The following is a 22,558-nucleotide window of genomic DNA, read 5'->3' on the forward strand; positions in this document are numbered from 1 at the left end:
GTGGTGGAGGCTGGTACAATTGCAACATTTAAAAGGCATCTGGATGGATATATGAATAGGAAGGGTTTGGAAGGAAATGGGCCAGGTGCTGGCAGGTGGGATTAGATTGGATTGGGATATCTGGTTGGCATGGACAGGTTGGACATTAGGGTCTTTTTCCATGCTGTACACCTCAGTGACTCTGTGACTCTAATATGTGTCAACCAGAATTTCCCACCATCATTCCCACAGTTCCATCTCATCAAAGCAACAGAGAGTATGTTGAAAGTGTCTTTCTCTGATTAGCATAGTGGACTGAATGGAGCGTCGATGTGACCTCTGCAGTTTCTGCTGTTAGATCATAAGGCACAGGAGCAGAAATGAGGTCATTCGGCCCATCAAGTGTGTTCTGCCATTAGATCATGATTGATAGGTTCTTCAACTCCATCTTCCCCCTTTCTCCGCACAACTCTTGATCCCCTTGGCAATCAAGAACCTATTTATTTCCATCCTAATGACCTGGCCTCCACAGGCTTCTGTGGCAATGAATTCATAGATTCCCCACTCTCTGGCTGAAGAAGTTTCTCCTTATCTCCATTCTAAAGGGTCTTCCCTTTACCCTAAGGATGTTTCCTCAGGTCCCATTATGATGAAGGGCTTTTGCCCAAAACATCGATTTTCCTGCTCCTCGGATGCTGCCTGACCTGCTGTGTTTTTCCAGCACCACTCTGATGTAAACTCTGGTTTCCAGCATCTGCAGTCCTCACTTTTGCCCTCAGGTCCTAGCCTCTCCTACCAATGGCTCCGCCCAGGCCATTCAGTATTCTGTAAGGTTTCAGTCAGATCCCCCCCCTTCATCTTTCTAACCAATGACCTGGATGTGGGGAGCAAAGTCATTGTATCCACATTTGCAGTTAGCACCAAGATAGGCAGGAACTTACAATACAAAGAGGACATAAAGAGATTGCAGATGAATTTTGCAGATGAACAAATGTGTAAAAATCAGGCGGTTGGAATATAATGTGGGAAACTATGAAGTTGTTTAGTTTAACAGAAAGAATGAGAAAGTAGGGCTGAACTTAAACAGAGGATGACTGTGGAATTCCAAGCTATGGAGCGAGTTAATGTTTTAGTTCATGAGCCACTGAAGATTGCTGTGTGGGTACAGCACGTAATTAAGAAGGTTAATGGGTTGGCCTGTTACTACAAGGGCAATTGAAGATACAATTTAGAATGTTATGTTTCATGTATACAGTGCATTGGTGAGACCATATCTCGAATATTGTGTGCAGTTTTAATCTCCTTGTTTCAGGATGAAAATGAACTAGATGCGATTCAGAGGAGATTGATACCGAGAATGAGTTGTATGATGGGGGATAAACCGTCCTGCTTAATTTAAACCAGCAACACAGAAAAGATTTATTAGATGCAGTAATCTGTGAAAATTCGAGAGGCCAAGAGCTATTTAAAGTAAAAGCAACAACTTTATTTCTTAAAGTATAACAGAGAATAATTAGCTAACAACTATTTACAACTCCTTCCTCTAACCTATCTTTTACTTTCTCATCTACAATACTAGTCCAATAAAACCTCCCAAATAAGATTTACCAAAATTCAAAATAAGCCAGACATTGAGTCTCCTTTTCTTCTTCTTCTTAGGGATTTCTGTTTCACAGGTCACTGATCGATAAAGGTACCTTTAAGAGAGCTATTTTTAGGCAGTCTCTACATGCTGGTGATGTGGCAGTTCACCTCCCAACTTTTCGATTTTCCCCAGTCTTATACCCCCAAAGCATTGATTTGTGTCATTGGCTTTTAAGATTGTCAATATACTCAATTCAAATTGGATTGGAATTTGTTTTTTTGGGGGGTTTAACTTAAACTGATTGGCCTAACTCGAATCTGTTTTTGTCTCCAGGCAACCAGCTACCCCAGTAGCTGGATCACATGTTACACTGTATCTTATTCAGAACACTTGGTGCTGTCAGGGAGTCTGGTAGCTTTTAACTTTCTTAAAGGTACAGTACACCCACACATCTTCACAACACTTGTCTTCACTGGAGGTTAACAGAGTGAGGGCTGATTTGATTGCAGTGTTCCAGTGAAGCTCAGCACAAACTGGAAGAACAGTCCTTTCGGGGACTCTGCAACCTTCTGAACCTAATACTGAGTTCAGCAATTCTAGGGCTTGAGGCCATTATTGAGGTTTATCTAATCATGAGGGACATGGATAGGATAAATAGACAAAGTCTTTTCCACGAGGTGGGGGAGTCCAAAACTAGAGGGCATAGGTTTAGGGTGAGAGGGGAAAGATATAAAAGAGACCTAAGTGGCAACGTTTTCACACAGAGGGTGGTACGTGTATGGAATGAGCTGCCAGAGGAAGTGGTGGAGGCTGGTACAATTGCAACATTTAAAAGGCATCTGGATGAGTATATGAATAGAAAGGGTTTGGAGGAATATCGGACAATTACTGGAAAATGGGGCTAGATTAGGTTGGGATATCTGATTGGCATAGATGAGTTAGACCGAAGGATCTGTTTCCATGCTGTACATCTCTATGACTCTATGTCTTTACCCCCAACCCCCACACACCAGGATTTGTCATCACTTGGGCTGCTACTGCACACAACCTCTTGTCAGCTACTAATAGTTCCCATTAGCAGCTATTCATTCCCCCAAACTTTATCAACTCCTTTGACTATCCAAGAGTTTTTCTCTCTTTGGGCTCTATCTCCAACTATCATTTACTCCTCCCCCCACCCCATCTTCTGTATAAAAACTAAACTGATCCTAGCTACCATCAGTTCTGAAGAAGGGTCACTGGACCCACAACGTTAATTCTGCTTTCTCCACACAGATGCTGCTAGACCTGCTGAGTTTTACCAACAAAATTATATTTTTGTTCCAGGAAACATCAAAGAGCGGCACAATGATATGAACAGGCAGGTCGGATGGGAAGATAGGAGTGAAGTCACATGGTTTGCATAGTTGAGAGTGTGGTGCTGGAAAAGCACAGCAGGTCAAGTAGCATCCGAGGAGCAGGAAAATCGACGTTTCGGGCAGGAGCCCTTCATCAGGAATGAGGCTGGAAGCCATCTCTCCACCCCCGAGGATTCCAGTCTCATTCCTAATGAAGGGCTCCTGTCCGAAACGTCGATTCTCCTGCTCCTCAGATGCTACCTGACCTGCTGTGTTTTTCCAGCACTGCTCTAACATAGAAGTTGGGAAGTTATGTTACAGTTGTACAGGACATTGGTGAGGCCTCACTTGGAGTATTGTGTTCAGTTCAATCACAGTGTTATAGGAAGGTTATTATTAAATTAGCAAAAGTGCAGAAGAAATTTACAAGCATGTTGCCAGCTCTCAAGGGTCTGAGTTATAGGAAGAGGTTGGACAGGCTAGGACTTTTTACTTTAGAGCGTAGGAGATTGAGGGGGGATCTTATTGAAGTGTAAAAGATCATGAGAGGCATGGATAGGGTGAATGCACTCGGTCTTTTCCCCAGGGTTGGGGAATTGAGGACTAGAGGGCATCAGTTTAAGGTTAGAGGGGAAAGAATAAAGGGGAACCTGAGGGGCAACTGTTGTACACAGAGGGTGATACGCATATGGAATGAGCTGCCAGTGGAAGTGGTTGAGGCGGATACATTAACAACATTTAAAAGGCATTTGGACAAATACATGGATAGGAAAGGATTAGAAGGATATGGGCCAAGTGCAGGGAAATGGGGTTAGTGTGGATAAACATTTTGGTCGGCATGGACCACTTTGGGCCAATGGGCCTGTCCCCATGTTATAGGACTCTATGGCTCTATGATTTCATAGAATGGCAGATTAGACTTGAGAGGAAAATTGGTCATCTGCTAATCCTAGTTTTCGCACCTCTTAGTCGGTTATTTTGGAAATTCCTTGGCATGATGAAGAAGTTCATTTAAAAAAACTTTCAGCAAAGAGGCTTTTTTCTCTGTTTCTTAAGTTCTTACAAAGTGTTTGACCTTTAATACTGATTGGCTCACCATCAACTTCCAATACAGCTCCTGCATGGTCAAAAAAAATGTCTTAGTATGTTTCCTGTACTTAGGATTTTTTAACAAGTTTTTCAGGAACTTTAAATAATTATTAGAATGTAAACATAATTGAAGCAAATTGTAAACATTGTAAGAAAACATCAAGCATAAAGTTGTAAACTTATACTGTTTCCTGGATTTTATTTCCCTACTTTTTGTAGTACATTGTTCAATCTGATTTTCCAAGAGTTTGCCTTTTCTTGAACTGCTGCCATTTTCAATCAGTTTCAGCATCTTTAACAACAAGATGTTGGGAAACTTGAAAGGGGTCAGAAAAGATTTCCAAGGATGTTGCCAGGGTTGGAGGGTTTGAGCTACAGAGAGAGGCTGAACAGGCTGGGACTGTTTTCCCTGGAGCGTCAGAGGCTGAGGGGTGACCATATAGAGGTTTATAAAATCATGAGGGGCATGGATAGGATAAATAGACAAGGTCTTTTCCACACGATAGGGGAGTCCAGAACTAGAGGGCAAAGGTTTAAGGTGAGAGGAAAGATTTAAAAAAGACCAAAGGGGCAACTTTTTCACACGGAGGGTGGTACATGTGTGTGGAATGAACGGCCAGAGGAAGTGGTGGAGGGTGGTACAATTACAGCATTTAAAAGGAATCCGGATGAGTATATAAATAGGAAGGGTTTGGAGGGATATGGGCTGGGTGCTGGTATATGGGATGAGTTTAGGTTAAGATATCTGGATGGCATGGACAAATTGGACTGAAGGGTCTGTTTCCATGCTGTGTATCTCTATGATTCTATGGCTCTCAGCGTATAAATGATGTTTTCATAAGCTACTGACAGTTTTTTTTCTACCATGTATACTTGTAAGATGTTATTAAAGTTTAAAGTTACACAAGGATTGATTAAAAACCCTATCCTTTGATAATCCTATGACTGTAGCCATTATACAGGTAATTACTTTACCTTCTGTAACCCACTGTTACTAAAATCCACATTGACGCCGAATGTATTTTAAGTAATATGTATATTAAATAAAGGAGCATGCTGAAAATTTTACTCCACATCACTGGTGCAAAATGACCTTTCAATTTATGGTCCTCTGTCTTCTGCAATGCACTTAGCACAAAGAGTAAAGATTTAAATCCATCCATTGTGATCTCCATGTGCTATCCACCTTAATTATGAAAATTGCAATCCTCCTCTCCCATCCTAATTAATATTTCATATTTTATATTCAGGTTTGAAATACTGCATTCATTCCTTGACATTGCTGCTCAGCTAGAACATAGTCCAAAGTCACGCAACGCCAGGTTATAGTCCAACAGGTTTGTTAGAAATCACAAGCTTTCACAGCACTGACCCTTTGTCAGGTGAAGTGGAGGGAAGTGCACAGGGATCATTCTAAGATAATTCTTGGTAATTAATTGTGTCAAAAGATAGTACAAATGGCGTGAGTGGAGTGTTGACAGTTTAAATAACAAGTCTTTGCGGGTGATCAAGAGGGTCAGATAGTGTGAATAAAGTGACAACAGCTGAACAGCAAGTGAAGGGATGACTTATAATCTGACTAAGGCCGAGAGATAATTACAAAAAAATCATTAAGCAAAAATAAGATTGAATATACCAGACTTCGAATAAGTTTGGAGAGGAGGCAGGGGTTGGAGGAGAGCTGTAGGGACAAGGGGCACAAAACAGGGTTAGGGTGTAGCACAGATTCTCTGAAATGATCCCAGTGCTCTAAATGTGTTTAATTATGAGCACAGGTTGCATAGACCAGTTGTGTGTTTGCTTATGGGTTTAACAAGCAACAAAGATTGGCAACCACAAAAGACGTCAAAAAGACAGAAAGCAAGAGGTGGGGGCAGGGGCGCAGAAGCTAAATCAAAGTGGTGTGGGGGGATCGTAAAGGAAATCTACCCCTCCCCTTCCTGCCCCTCTCTTCAACATTTGCACACTCACTTCAGTGGAGACCATCCCTCTTTCACCACTTTCCTCTCGTTCACCCCCTTCCTCACCCTTTGCCCATCTCCCTCCCTTCCTGCCTGTCCTCCAGCCCCCACTGCCACAAGTCTTGCCTCTCATCACAATTTCACACACAGGCTACTTCCCTCCTGCATTCACTGAGCCTATCAGCAGCAAGCAAGAGCGAGGACTAGCCAGGGATAGGAGGAGCAGCTCGCCATTGACGGGGCTGTCTCAGGTATGATTGGACAGGGTGTGGTGAGGGGGGGGGGGTGAATGTTTCTCTCTGATCGACTGTCACTTAACTTTTCTTGGGATGAATTCAGCCTTTTTGGGGGGTCAAATTTGCCCTCCTTCCCCAGGATATTTTAAGCACTGACAGCTTCAAAGATGCTTAGGCTCCCTACATTGTGGAAACAGGCCATTCTGTCCATCAAGTCTGCACTGTCCCTCTGAAGAGTATTCTACCAGAGACTCAACCTATCTCTGCAACCCCACATTTCCCACAGCCAATTCACCTAACCTGCACATCTTCGGACAATGTGATGAAACCAGTGCAAACCCATGGAGACACAGGGAGATTGTGCAACCTCCAGACAGACAATTGCCTGAGGGGGGGATTCAAACCTGTGTCCCCGGTGCTGTAAGGCAGTAATGCTAACCCCTGAGCCACCAGGCTCCCCTCCACATCCATCAGAGTTTTACCTGCACTTCCACATGTCATTTACTGTATCCATTGCTCCTGATGCGGTCTCCTCTACATTGGGGAGACAGGATGCCTACTCGCAGAGCACTTCAGAGAACATCTCATGGACACCTGCACCAACCAACCCCACTGCTCCGTGGCCGAACACTTCAACACCCCCTCCCACTCCACCAAGGACATGCAGTTCCTGGGCCTCCTCCATCACCACACCCTAACCACCTGATCCCTAGTGAAAAACACCTTACCTTCCGCCTTGGGACCCTTCAACCCCATGGCATCAATGTATATTTCACCAGTTTCCTCATTTCTCCTCCTCCCACCTTATCCCAGTTCCAACCTTTCAAGCGCCCTCTTGAACTGTCCTACCTGTCCATCTTCCTTCCCATCTATCTGCTCCACCTTCCTCTTCGACCTATTACCATTACCCCCACCATCATCTACCAATCACATCCCCAGCTACCTTCCACCCAGTCCCACGCCCTTCCCATTTATCTCTCCACCCCCAAAGCTCCCAGCCTCATTCCCGATAAAGGGCTTATGCCCGAAACGTCGATTCTCCTGCTCCTCGGATGCTGCTTGATCTGCTGTGCTTTTCCAGCACCACTCGCTTGACTCTGATCTCCAGCATCTGCAGTCCTCACTTCTTCCACCATGCTGCCCAAGTCTATTGCCATTATCCTTTCAGACTGTGCCTTGGAGCTCATAACAACCAGTTGAATAAACTAACTTCTCCTCCCCCGTCCTCTGGGTTAGTGATTTATGTGGTTGGCTTAAACATGCTGTCTCTTACACTGCTGCAGTAAGTTTATAGCTGACATGATTTGTGAGGCTGAATTTTGGGAGGATTAGACTGTATATCCCTTCACCCAAACCCCCTTTTCCATTCCGATCAACTCTGGTTTGATTCCAATTTGAAACCAATGCCTCAGTCACTTAAAACTCTACAGTAAATCATTGTAGAGTGGGGAATCACACCACAGACATAAGTCTGTGTTCACTTGCTCTCATGTGCCACATGCCTTGGTAACTTTGCATTAAAAATAGCTCCCAGACATCAACACCACTCCTGTAATCTTCCACAAAAAAGCAAACAACACGATACTTAGGGTGAAAATTGCAAAGTGCTGTAAAAAGGAACACTTTTGCCTTTCAGTGATTAAGTTATGTTTGGATTACAGCCCACTTACCTCGAACACAAACACTTTAATACCCTCGAAAAGGCATCCAGTGCAGTGACAAGTGCAACTTGCAACAATCAATCCAAGAGCCTGTATGAGAAGACTGTTTATTTCTTAAAGGGGAAAGCACGCTGCTACCTAACTTTCAGGTGTATTTTTCTGTAAATACTTTATGATTTTAATTATTCACACAAGATGTTAAACAAAACAACAAATCCTGAAAACTGTTGTGCCTCTTTCTTGGCTTGAATTCCTCCTAACCTTCACTAGACCCCTTCTGGTCTAAGCATGTTGTCCACTCCCTTGCCCTGTCTCGATTGGTCATAAGAAATGTCAACCAGGATGACTGACTGGCTATTGGTTTAGCATTACCTTTTGTCAGCATGAGGCATCATAGGAATTGTAGTTTTGGGATATCATAGAATCATAGAATGGCTTAACAACAGAAGGCCATTTGGCCCATCGAATCCAGCTCTCTGCCAGTGCACTTTAGCTCATCCGTCACCCCTCTCTTGCCCCATAACACTCCAAATTCACTCCCTTAATGCATTTATCCAATTCAGTTTTGAAAGCCAAGACTGAACCTCCTCAGTCCTGCTGTTTAACACTACGCACCACGTGAAGAACCATGAGCGTTGATTTTTTTTTAATTCAGCCATGGGATGTGTATGTTGCTGGATTGGCCAGCGCTTATTACCCATCCCTAATTGCCCCTTAACAATGTGGTGGTGAACTACCTTCTTGAACCGCTACAGTCCATTTGGTATAGGTAGACCCAAAATGCCATCACTGCTGTCCTAAGCTGGTCTGGCCTACATGTGACTCCAGACCCACAGCAATGTGATTGACTTGTGCTAAGTAATTAGGGATGGGTAATAAATGCTGGCTTAGACAATGATGCCCATATCCAGTGAACAGTCTTTTTTTAAACTATTCATGATTTGAAACAATTCCCCGGAGGGAATTCTAGGATTTTGACCCAACGACAGTGAAGGAACGGCGATATATTTCCAAGTCAGGATGGTGAGTGTCTTGATGGGGAACTTGCAGGGGGTGATGTTCTCATGTATCTGCTGCCCTTGTCCTTCTAGATAGAAGGGGTTGTGGGTTTGGAAGGTGCAGTCTGAGGATCTTCGGTGAATTTCTGCAGTGCATCTTTTAGATAGTACACACTGCTGTTACTGAGTGTTGGTGGTGGAGGGAGTAGAGGTTTATTGATGTGGTGCTTTCTAAACAATAGACAAGATAGGAAATAATTAGCCTCAGGCCATTCACCCCTTTGAATCTGTTCCTATGTTCAGTTAGAAAATGTCTGACCTGTTGCCTAGCCCTTAATATTTTTAGTTCACAAAATTCTTTTCATTTCAGCTCCAAAATAGTGAATTAATTATTGACTAACAAGCGGAGGAGGGAAAAGGAAAGCTGTATGGAAGTGTTTCAAATCATTAATGTTTTAAAAAATTTGTTCAATGGGCATCATTATCTAAGCCAGCATTTATTACCCATCCCTATTTGCTTAGCATGAGGCCAATACATTGCTGTGGGTCTGGAGTCACATGTAGGCCAGACCAGGTAAGGATGGCAGTTCCCTTCTGAAAAGGGAAGTTATTGAAACCGATGGTTTTACAACAAGGTGGGCACCATTAGCTTCTCAATTCCAGATTTTTATTGAATTGAAATTTCTCCATCTGCTATGGCACCATTTGAACCCATGTCCCCGAATGCTAACTAAGAGATTTGGATTAGCAATCCAGCGTCAGTACCAGTACATCACCACATTTCACTTCAACTAGTCACTTGGTTAAAAATTATGCTCTCTAGAAGTTGTTCAGTAACTAGGAGTCATTAATTTAAAATAGTTGTGGAAGACTGAGGAGGGAAATCTAGGAATCCGCAGACTCTGGAAAGGTTCTACAGGATTGGAAAACTGCCAACGTAACACATTTATTTAAAAAGGGAATGTGAGAAAAAAAAAGCAAGCACAGACCAGTTAGATCTAGTGTAAAGGATCATAGCAGAGTAGTTACAAATACACAATATGATCAGAGTCAGCATGGCTTCATGAAGGGGAGATAATGCCTTACAAATGTATTAGAATTCTTAGATGTGGTAATAAACAGAGTAGACAAAGGGAAGCAATGGATGTAATATATTGGGCTGTTCAGAAGATTGTTTGATAAGGTATGACGCATAAGATTACTTAAGGTGAGTCCATGATGTTGGGTAGTTTATTAGCATGGATAACGAATTGGCTAATTAATAGAAAACAAAGGGTTGGGATAAAGAAGACATTTTCACAACGGTGTGCCATGGGGATCAGTGCGGGGCCACCATTACCTGCAATATAGAGTCATACAATACTGAGGCGAAAGTGACGACTGCAGATGCTGGAAATCAGAGTCCAGATTAGTGTGGTGCTGGAAAAGCACAGCAGGTCAGGCAGCATCTGAGGAGCAGGAAAATCAACATTTCAGGCAAAAGCATTCCTGATGAAGGGCTTTTGCCTGAAAAGTCAATTTTCCTGCTCCTCGGATGCTGCCTGACATGCTGTGCTTTTCCAGCACCACACTAATCTGGACTCAAACAGCACCCAAACAGTCCAACTAGTCCATGCCAAACGTAATCCCAAATTAAACCAGTCTCACCTGCCTGCTCCTGGCCCTTATCCCTCCAAACCTTTCCTATTCTTGTACAGAGGAACCAAATTTCAGATTATCCAAACAAGTTTACAAGGTACCGGTGCGGGGCTAAACTGTTATCCAGCATTCAATTATCAGAACATTTGACTATCCAAACAAAATACTCCCCACCCGTGTCGTTTGGTTAATCAAGGTTACTCTGTATTTATCCAAATGTCTTTTAAGTGTTGGAATTATCAAGTCATAGACTTATACAGCATGGAAACAGACCCATTGGTCCAACTTGTCCATGCTGAATGATATCCTAAACTGATCTAGTCCCTTTTGCCTGCATTTGTCCCACATCCCTCTAAACCCTCCTTGTTCAGTTACCCATCTGGATATCTTTTAGATGCTGTAATTGTACCAACCTCCACCACTTCCTCTGGCAGCTCGTTCCATATACGCACCACTCTCTGCGTTTGTACTGTCGTTCACCACTTCCTCAGGAAGTTCATTCCACACACAAAGCACCTTTGGTGTAAGAAGAAAACGCACCTCATGCCTTTTTTAAATATCTCTCCTCTCACCTTAAAAATGTGCCCCCCTAGTGTTGAAATTCCCCACCCTAGGGAAAAGACAACGACCAATAACTCTATCTATACACCTCATTATTTTATAAACTTTGATAAGGTTATGTTAATGAATTGGATGAGGAAAGTGAATGTGCTATCACCAGGTTTGCTGATGACACAAGAATAGATGGGAAGGCAAGTGGTGAGGATGACACAAATACTCTGCAGAGCGATATAGACAGATTAAGTGAATGAGTAAAAACTTGGCAGATGGAATATAACGTGCAAAGATTTGACTTTATACAGGAAGAATAGCAGTGCCGAATATTATTTAAATGGACAAAGACTGCAGAAAGCTGAAGCACAGAGGGATTAGTTAGTTATTGTGCATGATTCACAAACAAAACTAGCATTGAAGTCCAGTGGGTGATTGGGAAGGCAAATGGAACATTGGCCTTAATTTCTAAAGGTTTGGGGTATAAACGTAGGAAGGAAGCTCTTGCTAAACAGAAGTCTTCCAAGGTGTGACTTGGTAGATGCAGAAAGGATATTTCCCCTGACTGTGTGTGTGGGGGGCAGGAGGAGTATAATCAGATAATCAGGTGCAGGCCAGACTGAAGTGAGGAGAAATCTATTCACTCAGGGGGTGATGCATCTTCTGAGTTCTCTATCCCAACGAGCTATCCAAGTCAGAGATTGATGGATTTTTTTTTTACATGCTCAAAATATCAAGGGATACAGGGATAGTGCAGGTTCTCACTGAATGGTGGAACAGGCTTAGGGGGCTGAGTGGCCTCCTCCTGCCCATATTTCCTACAGCAGGAGAGTAACGGAGAGGTTTTGGGGGGGGAATTCCAGAGCTTGGAAGCCAAAAATACTGAAGACGTTGGCAGGGAAATTAAAACCGAGGATGCTCAAGTGGCCAGTACATAAGGAGAAGTGGGTATCTTGGAGAATCGTGGGGCTGGGGGGTGTCACTGAGGTTGGGGGTGGGTGGGAGCAAGGCAGCAGAGGGTTTAGAAAACAAGGGGGAGAAATTTTAAAATGTAGTCTTTGGCCAAGAACGCATGGAGGACAGAGCAGAGGGGTTCAAACTGTCATCTTTGGATGGGCAGCATAATTTAGAAAAAACTCAATCTTACCAATGATTGTGTGTGTGTGTGTGTGTGTGTGTTTTGGGGATAGGGTAGGGGCGGGGGAAGCAGGAGCACCTGAGATATAGAGGTAACCCACCCACCCTAAAATGCTCCAAGAGACGGAGTTCATGCCCAATCTGTGTCATTTGTCAACAGAAACCAACAGGTCTGGCAGCAACGGTGGACAGAGAAGCGTGTGGGCTCAGTCTCACAGCGCACAAAGACCCTTCGGCCCATCCAGTGGCACTCGCATCCGCAGCATTTTGCTCTCCTGGTTGTCAACAACCCGGGTGCTCCTGCTCTCTCTTAAGCCTGTGCTTTCTGGGGGGTAGAGGTTCGAGGTCAAGCTGCTGGGAGCAGAGGGGACTCTGATATTCCCCACCCCCCCACCCAAGGCCACCTCCCAGGGGGGGCTCTGTCATTGTTTCGCGGGCCGTTACGTGTACTGATTTAAGTTCGGTGCTGGGTCCTGTCCTGGTCATAAGGAACCACCCTGCCTCTCTGTCCCTGGCTCTCTCTGTGCTGCTGTGCTCAGGATGCCTTGAGCCATGGGTAGCTGTCCCCGAGGGGGCAAACAGCTGCGTTGACAGCCCCAGCCTCGAGTTCTCTGAAAGAAAACAAAACCCCTCCCCAGGACAAGCCCTAACTTTTGAGTTGTATCCCCCGCCCCTCTCCTACTTTTTCAATGACGTGTTGTAGCTGCTGTAGACCAATTCGGAGAGAGGACCGAGTGACCCCACAAGGTCTGCACTACAAGGATTATCCCCACTTTGTCAACGCGGATGGGCAATGCATTTTCAGCAGGTACTGGGAACCTAAAACAACGCCCAGGTCAGCACTTATTTCCTTGTTTACACTGAGAGAAATAAGCATAGGCTTTTTGGTACTGTTCTCAGGCCACTCTGGACATTGGTTAGGCCACTGGTGGAATATTGCGTTCAATTCTGGTCTCCCTCCTATTAGAAGGATGTCCTGAAACTTGAAAAGGGTTCAGAAAAGATTTCCAAGGATGTTGCCAGGGTTGGAGAACCTGAGCTATTAGGGAGAGGCTGAATAGGCTGGGGCTGTTTTCCCTGGAGTGTCACAGGCTGAGGGGTGACTTTGTAAAGTTTTTAAAAATCATAAGGGGCATGGATAGGGTAAATAGACAAGGTATTTCCCCTGTGGGAGTCCAAATCTAGAGGGCATAGGTTTAGGGTGAGAGGGGATAGATGTAAAAGAGACCTAAGGGCCAACGTTTTCACACAGAGGGTGGTACGGGTATGGAATGAGCTGCCAGAGGAAGTGGTGGAGGCTGGTACAATTGCAATATTTAAAAGGCATCTGGATAGTTATATGAATAGGAAGGGTTTGGAGGGATATGACCCAAATGCTGGCAAATGGGACTAGTTTAGTTTGGGATATCTGGTCAGCATGGATAAGTTGGACCGAAGGGTCTGTTTCCGTGCTGTACATCTCTATGAGCTGGAGAAACTGTACAAGGCATTAGTGAGGCCACTCCTGGGGTATTGAGTATAATTCTGGTCCTCTTACTTGAGGAAGGGTGGAATTGTATTGGAGGTAAAGTCAGAAGTCACACGGCGCCAGGTTATAATCCAACAGGTTTATTTGAAATCACAAGCTTTCGGAGCACTGCCCTTTCCTCAGGTGAAGTGGAGGGAAGCACACAGACTCAGAATTTATAGGTGGAGAGATCATTGCAGGATAATTCTTGGTAATTAAGAGTGTCAAAAGATAGTATAAATGGTGTGAGTAAAATGTCAACAGCTGAATGACAAGTAAAGGGATGATCTATGATCTAATTAAATGAGGCGGAGAGATAGTTACAAAAAATTAAAAATATGGTGGTGCTGGAGACAAACCAAGTGGCTGGACTAACATGATAGGTGTGAGAGTTGCTGCTGAGGATCTAACCGAAGTAACATGTAATCCAAACCTGTACAAACTAATTAAGGTAGAGAGATCATAAACAGCTTATCACGGTGTCAGTAAGGAAGATTTTACAGATACAGAAGAGTATGGTGGGGGTCACTTGTAGCGCAACATGAACCCAGTGTCACAGCTGAGGCTGTGGGTATGGAACTTGGCTCAGTGATTCTGCATTGTTGTGTATCTCGAAGACCATCATGGAGGACACACCCCATTTGTACTATCGTTTGACCTTCTTAATTAGGTAGAAGTGGTTTACAATAATCTCACCACCTGTAAATTCTGTGCCTGTGCACCTCCCTCCACTTCACCTGACGAAGGGCCAGTGCTTTGAAAACTTGTGATTTCCAATAAACCTGCTGGACTATAACCTGATGTTGTGTGACTTCTGACTTTGTCCACTCCAGTCCATCAGCAGCGCTTCCACACCAAGTATTGGAGCCAGTCCAGAGGGAGTTCACCAGATTGATCCCAGAGATGAGCTGTTTCTCTTATGAAGAGAGATTAAGCATTTCAGGCCTGTACCCTCTGGAGTTTAGATGAATGGGGGGGGGGGGGGGGCGGTCCAATTGAGATTTATAAGATGCTAAAGGGGATTGATACAGTAGAGGGAGAGAGGATGGTTCCTCATGTGGGGCAATCCAGAATGAGAGGTGATAGTTTTAGGATAAAGAGCAGCAGATTTAAAACAGAGATGAGGAGGATCTACTTCTCTCAAAGGGTCATGAACCTGGAATTCACTCCCCGAAGGGTGCAGTAGATGTTGGGACATTGAATAAATTTAAAGAGGAGATAAACAGATTTTTAATTAGGAAGCTGGTTGAAGGGTTATGGGGAGTGGGCAGGGAAGTGGAGTCGAGGCTGAAATGAGATCAATTGTGGAGTCAGAGTTGTACAGCAATTTGTCCATACTGACCAGATATCCCAAACTCATCTAGTCCCATTATCCAGCATTTGGCTCATATCCCCCTAAACCCTTCCTATTCAAAAACTCATCCAGATGTCTTTTAAATGTTGTATTATACCAGCCTCTACCACTTCGTCTGGTAGCTCATTCCATACACGTACTATCCTCTGCACCCCCTTAGGTCCCTTTTAAATCTTGCCCCTCTCACCTTATACCCTCTAGTTTCTCCTGCATTGGAGAAAAGTCCTTTGCAATTCACCCTATGTATGCCCCTCATGATTTTATAAACCTTTATCAAGTCACTCTTCAGCTTCCAACCCTCCAAAGAAAAAAGTCCCAGCCTATTCAACCTCTCCCTATAACTCAAATCCTCTAGTCCAGCAACATCCTTGTAAATCTAACCATGATCATATTAAATGGAAGATTAGGCTGAAGGGTCTGAATGAGAGTGTGTTGCTGGAAAAGCACAGCAGGTCAGGCAGCATCCGAGGAGCAGGAAAATTGACATTTCAGGCCCGAGCCCTTCATCAGGAATCATTCCTGCACCACACTGTCAACTCTGATTTCCAGCATCTGGAGTCCTCACTGTCTCCTGAAGGGTCTGAATAGTCTACTCCTCCTAGTTCTCATGTCTGGTAGCATCTGTAGAGGGACAAACAGAATTAAGTTTTTGAGTTTCCTTCTGAAGAAGTGTTACCTACGACACTATAAGTTAACTCTGTTTCTCTCCCTTCAGAGATGCTGCCTGACCTGCTGAGTTTCTTCAACACGTTCTGTTTTGGTCTGAAAAGCATTCGCCCAGGGTTCTGGATTATTAACCCAGTGACATTATGAACACGTCACTCCCTTCCCTGGGGAGGTAAGGAGGCAGTGGTGGGATCCAAATCACAGCAGGTTTTCAATAGCAATAAGGGATGTGAATGGCTTTGACGACACACTCTGCCGTCAAAACGTGTGCTGCTGGAAAAGTACAGCCGGTCAGGCAGCATCCGAGGAGCAGCAGAGTCACAGGAGAGTCGGATGCTGCCTGACCTGCTGTGCTTTTCCAGCGCCACATTTCTTGACTCTGACTCTCCAGCCTCTGCAGTCCTCACTCTCTCCTACACACCCAGCTGTCAGGTCTCAGGGGTGTGATGAGAAAGCTCATGAAGTTGAATTGAATGAAGCTCTACCTCTGACAAGGTAAAAGCAAAATATTGTGGTTGCTGGGAATCTGAAACAAACACTGAGAACGCTGGGAAACTCAGCAAGTTTGGCAGTACCTGTGGAGAGAGAAACAGAGTTAATGCTTCGAGTCTGGTATGACCCTTCTTCTGTGTTTGCTTCAGATTTCCAGCATCTGCAGTATTTTGCTAATATTTCCTAATACTCTGTTGTGATTTTCTTGTGGTTCAGATGTAGTTGATCCGGAGTCAATTTCTGCTTATAAAGGGATCAAAGAAAGGGACATAGATTTAAAGTGATGGGTGAAAGTGGGTGGCATTGTGGCTTGGTTGTTAGCACTGCTGACTCGCAACACTAGGATCATGAATTTGATTCCACCCTTGAGCAACTGCATGTGTGGAGTTTGCACATTCTCCCAGTGTCTGTGTGGGTTTCCTCCCACAGTCCAAAGATGTACAGGTTAGGTGGATTGGCCAAGCTAAATTGCTTTGGGCCCAGGGATGGGGTGGGATGCTCTTTGGAGAGTCAATGTGGACTTGATGGGATGAATCCCCACCTCCACATTGTAGGGATCCTGAAGTGTAGTGAGGAAAGATTTCTGCACACAGGTGTAGTTAGGGTCTGGAAGAGCACTGCTTGGAAATATGGAGGCAAGTTCAATTGAGGCATTCAACCCTTTGGAAGGTTATTTGGATGACAGTAATACGAAACGGTGTGGAAAGAAAGCAGAAGATTGACACTGGGCAATGATGCTTGTTCAATAAGCTGCTGCAGACACCATGGGCTGAATGGCCTCCTTCTATGCCTGAACAATTCTGTGCATTTCATATCCCCCTACCCCCAATTTAAATGGGGAGGAAAGAGATGATGGGTGTGTGTGAGAGAGAGATCGTGTGGGTGTCAGACTGGGCAGTCTTATTCTCAAATGATATGGCCAGTGCCCACTGTATGTGTGTAAGTACTGGTGTTGCTTGTAGCTGCTCCTGCTGAGAGATCTGTGAAACGGTGCCTTGTACCATCCTCACATAGCCACTGTCGTTCCACTCTGTCATCCAGCTATGCACTAGTCACTGACCCCTCTTTCTGCTGCCATCCAGGAGGCAACCATCCAGCTGCCAAATAAATGGCCAAAATATTTTTCTTCAAAGCCATCTCATCAGACACGGGCATCTCTGCATTTGTTGCCATTTTGAATTGCCTTTGACCAGAATGGCTTGCCAGTCCATTTCCATTCATTCATGGGACATGGACATCATTGGCCAGTATTCATGCCCAGAGGGAAGTTGAGGATGTGGGTCTGGAGTCACATGTAGGCCAAACTAGGTAAGGAATGCAGTTTCCTTCTCTAAAGGACATTAGTGACCCAGATGGGCTTTTCCAACAATCAATGATATTTTCATAATGGCCATTACTGAACTAAATTTCAAGTCAAGATTTTTTTAACAGAACATAAATCCTACCAGCTGCCATAGCAGGATTTGAACACATGCCCCCAGAGCATTAGACTTTGGATTTCTAGTTCAGTGATGTTGCCATAACACTAGAACGTTGCAGAATGTCTTCCTAATATTTACTGTCCAGGATGTCACTTTTGCACTGTGTGTGTGTGTGTGTGTGTGTGTGTGTGTGTGTGTGTGTATCTGTCTATGTGTTTGTTTTTCCGTATGCATGTGTCTGTCTTTGTATTTGTCTGAGTGTCTGCTTTTAATTAACTATATATTATTACCCAGCCATGTACGACTAAAATATAGAATTTCTAAGTATGGAAGCAGGCCATTCAGCCCATCAAGTCCACACTGACTCTCCAAGCAGCATCCCATCCAGACCCACATCCACCCCCACCCGACCCAACATCCTAATCCTGTCGTCCTGAATTTCCCATGGCTAACCCACCCTAACCTGCACAATTTTGGACTATGGGTGGAAACCAGAGCACCTGGATGAAACCCACGCAGTCACAGGGAGAATATGCAAACTCGCCTGAGGGCGGAATCAAACCCAGGGCCCTAGCTCTGTAAGGCAGCAGTGTTAACCACTGAGCCATATTATTTATTCAGGAATTTACTGGATTGACTTGATTATTTGCATGTTTTTATTGTTGCAAATTTATGGGATACAATAATTTTATTCTTCTCCTCTCTGTCAGCTGAGAATGCCTGTCAGGCAAATCCTGTTTATCTGATTAAGAGTAACAGGAATTCAACATAAATCTCATTGTAGCCCAAGCGATGTACGTGGGATAATCTGTAAGAAACCGGCTGCACAATCAGATCATGCAACCTCATTACATTTTCAGAACATCGTGGGCTATTTGGTTGTAAAATGATTCTCACTGTTCTTCGATTCTCCACCATTACAAACTTCTGATTCTGAAATGTTAAAAGAGCAAACTTGCATTTATATTGCACCTTGCGTGGCATCCCAAAACTCTTGATAACCAATGAGCAGCTTACTTGTGTTCTTGTGACAAGTAGACAGAAATGTAATGTACAGAACAAGTTCACAATTATATAGGGGTTAGGTGGAGCAGACAGGGGGAAATCTGTTCCCACTGGCACTCAGGTCAGTAATTATTGGAAACAAACCTATGACAATTGGTGAAATAAGCAGCAGTTTATGAGGTAAGTTGTTGTGATCTGGAAAGAGAGGATTGGCTGAACGAGAGGAGCTGGTTGATTCATGTGATCGTTTATTACTGGAAAGTATACGCAAGACAAGGTAAAAAGACAAGGGGTGCAGAACTAATTGTATTAATTTCTCAAAGAATCAGCACAATGGCCCAAAGGCCTCTCTTTCTGTGAGGTACTATATAAATGTAGGAACTAAGAGCCAGAATAGGTCTCCTTCCTGCTGCACCATTCAGTGGGATCACAGCTGATCTGATTATTCCAGATCCTTGCGTGGGCCACCCCCAATAACCTTTCACCCCATTTGTTTGTGTGGAAGAATGGGATTGTGGGAGATGTAGCAGTTTGGATCAGTAATTGGCTAGCTGAAAGTAGACAGAGGGTGGTGGTTGATGGGAAATGTTCATCCTGGTGTCCAGTTACCAGTGGTGTACCGCAAGGGTCGGTGTTGGGTCCACTGCTGTTCGTCATTTTTATAAATGACCTGGATGAGGGTGTAGAAGGGTGGGTTAGTAAATTTGCAGACAACACTAAGGTCGGTGGAGTTGTGGATAGTGATGAGGGATGTTGTAGGTTACAGAGAGACATAGATAAGCTGTAGAGCTGGGCTGAGAGGTGGTAAATGGAGTTTAATGCTGGCAAGTGTGAGGTAATTCACTTTGGTTGGAGTAACCGGAATGCAAAGTACTGGGCTAATGGTAAGATTCTTGGTAGTGTAGATGAGCAGAGAGATCTGTGTCCAGGTACAGATCTTTGAAAGTTGCCATCCAGGTTGACAGGGTCGTTAAGAAGGCATACAGTGTTTTAGCTTTTATTAAAAGAGGGATCGAGTTCCAGAACCATGAGGTTATGCTACAGCTGTACAAAACTCTGGTGCGGCTGCACTTGGAGTATTGTATTTAAATTGAGGGGTGATAGATATAGGACAGATGTCAGAGGTAGTTTCTTTACTCAGAGAGTAGTAAGGGTATGGAATGCTTTGCCTGCAACGGTAGTAGATTCGCCAACTTTAAGTGCATTTAAGTCGTCATTGGACAAGCATATGGACGGACATGGAATAGTGTAGGTGGGATGGGCTTCAGATTGGTAGGACAGGTCAGCGCAACATCAAGGGCCGAAGGGCCTGAACTGTGCTGTAATGTTCTATGTTCTAATCTCTCTGTCTGTGCCTTAAAAATATTGAAAGACTCTGTTTCTGTTGTCTTTTGAAGAGAGTCATGACCCTCTGCAGGAAATTAATTCATCCCCATCTTGATTTTAAATGATGTGGAGGTGCTGGTGTTGGACTGGGGTGGACAAGGTCAGAGGTCACACGATACCAGGTTATAGCCCAACAGATTTACTTGAAATGACAAGCTTTCGGAACGCTGCCTCTTCATCAGGTGAAGGTGCAGTGCTCCAAAAGCATGTGGTTTCAAATAACTGACTTCTGACCTGTCTTAAATGGGCAACTTTTGTTTTGAAACAATGACCCCTAGTTCTAGAACTCCCAGAAGATGAAGCATCATCTCCACAATCCTCCTGTCAAGACACCCGCAGGATCTGCTATGTTTCTATCAAGTCACCTCCATCTGTTCCGAACTCCAGTGGGGAGGCACGGTGGCTCAGTGGTTAGCGCTGCTGCCTCACAGCGCCAGGGACCCAGGTTTGATTCCAGCCTCGAGCAACTGACTGTGTGGAGTTTACACATTGGCTGCGTGGGTTTCCTCCTGGTGCTCCGGTTTCCTCCCACAATCCAAAGATGTGCAGGTTAGGTAGATTAGCCAAGCTAAATTGCCCATAGTGTTGAGAGATGTGTCGGTTAGGTGCATTTGTCAGGGTAAATGTCGGCCTTTATGGGAATGGGTTTGGGTGGTTTAATCTTCGGAGGGTCGGTGTGGACTTGTTGGGCTGAAGGGCTTGTTTCCACACTGTAGGGAATCTGTGATTCTAAAAGTCCAACATATTACAACAGTCCCATCCCAGGTATTAATCTGGTAATCCCTCTTTGAACTAATTTCAATGTATTTCCATCCTTCCTTAATTGAGGGGATCAATACTGTGCAGAGTACTCCTGATGTGGTCTCAGAAGGTAATTATTAAGCCAGACTATAGCCCTACCCCAGCTCAGGACAACACTCTCACAGACTTGCAAAGGACCTCTACTGTTCTTCATCCACAGAAAAATCCATACACTAAACATTTTCAGCTCTGATCTCCAGCATCTGCCGTCCTCACTTTCTCCTAGAAGATATTAATCCAGAAACCCAGTTCATGTTCTGGGGCCCTGGTTAGAATCCCGCTATGGTTGACAGTGGAATTTTAATTCAGTAAAGAATCTGGAATTAGGAGTTTAATGAAACCATTGCCAATTGTTGGGAAAACCCACCTGGTTCACTAATGTCCTTCAGGGTAGGAAGCTGCCATCCTTACCTTGTCTGGCCTACATGTGACTCCAGACCCACAGCAACATGGTTAACTCTTCACTGTCTTTTGGGTGGTTAGGGACGGGCAATAAATGCTGGCCTAGCCAGCAATGCCCAAATCCCACGATTGAATTTTGAAAAATACTAACTTGGTGTTGAGAGGTTGTGAGGAGTGGCACAGCCATGATCTTATAGAATGGCAAAGCAGACACAAGGGGTTATTCCTGTTTCAAACATTGCTAAGACCACCCCTGGACCATCTACAAGAAGAAGATTTTGGATTTGATCATCATTTCTGCCTGGAGAAAGGAATTCAAGAAAGAACTTGCAATTTTATACTCACTTCTTTGAAACCTGGATGTCCCCAAAACATTACAGCCAATACAAAATTTTTCAGAGTAGTTTTCGTTTCTCACCACCCCTCTTCTGTTTCTCTCTCTCTCTCTCACACACACACACACACACACACACGTCATCGGCTCTTTGTTTCTCTTAGAATCATTGTCATAGAGATGTACAGCATGGAAACAGGCCCTTTGGTCCAAATCGTCCATGCCAACCAGATATCCCACGCCAATCTAGTCCCACCTGCCAGCACCTGGCCCATATCCCTCCAAACGCTTCCTATTCAAATACTCATCCAGATGCCTTTTAAAATTTGCAATTGTACCGTCCTCCACCACTTCCTCTGACAGCCAGTCCACACATGCACCACCCTCGGTGTGAAACGTCTCTTTTGTATCTTTCACCTCTCACCCTAAACCCAGATTCTGGGTAATCCAGGATGGAGGACGGGAAAAATTTATGGCTGTAGGGGCTGCTCCTTTTTTGAGGTATTTTAGGTGTTGGAGGTGATTTCCTCAAATTCCAGGAACAGCAACTACTGTTTTATATGCCGTTGCATTGTTTTGGAACTTTGGAAAAAAAAGTCAAAACAACAGCAGTTTTAAAAGGGAGAAGGACAGACAAAGGAAGAACATGGTGAGGACAGTGCAGGGGAGAGAGAGAGAGAGAGAGAACCTGCACAGTTACCGCCTTCGCTGTTTTTGAATTCATGTGTCGCTGGACATCGGAGTGCGTCTGGGAAAATTTTAAAAACAGTGAATTTCACAAATAATCTTGGAGGAACCGGTTTGGGCGAAGTTCACAGCACAGAATCAGATAAGTTAATCGTGGTTTTAAGTCTGTCCAAGAGAAAGGCTGCAGTAGTGAGTACAGTGGGTTCTTTCTTGATTATATGTTTTTGGAGATAAGTCTCTTGATTAAATTTAAAATATAAGCCATAACTATTAATTTAACCTGGGGGCAGCGTTTTGTAGAGGAATAACGGTGTTATTTTCTGGGTCTGT

At 44.2% G+C, this 22,558-nt stretch overlaps 2 protein-coding genes across 3 annotated transcripts in view; one reads left to right on the plus strand and one right to left on the minus strand.

Moving 5' to 3' along the window:
- The window catches only part of kbtbd12 (kelch repeat and BTB (POZ) domain containing 12), a 49,469-nt gene extending 41,341 nt beyond the window's left edge, over nt 1-8,128 (minus strand). The window contains exons 1-2 of one of the 2 annotated variants that reach the window (XM_043707589.1): nt 7,858-8,128; nt 3,864-4,018 (exon numbers count right to left, since the gene is read on the minus strand). The gene's annotated coding sequence lies outside the window, so the exon portion shown is untranslated. The remainder of the gene's footprint in view (nt 1-3,863; nt 4,019-7,857) is intronic. The other variant, XM_043707588.1, reaches the window with a different exon arrangement.
- A 4,276-nt stretch (nt 8,129-12,404) lies between these two features.
- LOC122558808 (monoglyceride lipase-like) overlaps nt 12,405-22,558 on the plus strand; it is a 66,524-nt gene continuing 56,370 nt past the window's right edge. The window contains exon 1 of the mRNA XM_043707590.1: nt 12,405-13,008. Coding sequence (XP_043563525.1) covers nt 12,863-13,008 — 146 coding nt within the window. The 5' untranslated portion in view covers nt 12,405-12,862. The remainder of the gene's footprint in view (nt 13,009-22,558) is intronic.

This window comes from Chiloscyllium plagiosum, chromosome 18 (assembly GCF_004010195.1).
Source record: "Chiloscyllium plagiosum isolate BGI_BamShark_2017 chromosome 18, ASM401019v2, whole genome shotgun sequence".
NCBI classification, from domain to species: domain Eukaryota; kingdom Metazoa; phylum Chordata; class Chondrichthyes; order Orectolobiformes; family Hemiscylliidae; genus Chiloscyllium; species Chiloscyllium plagiosum.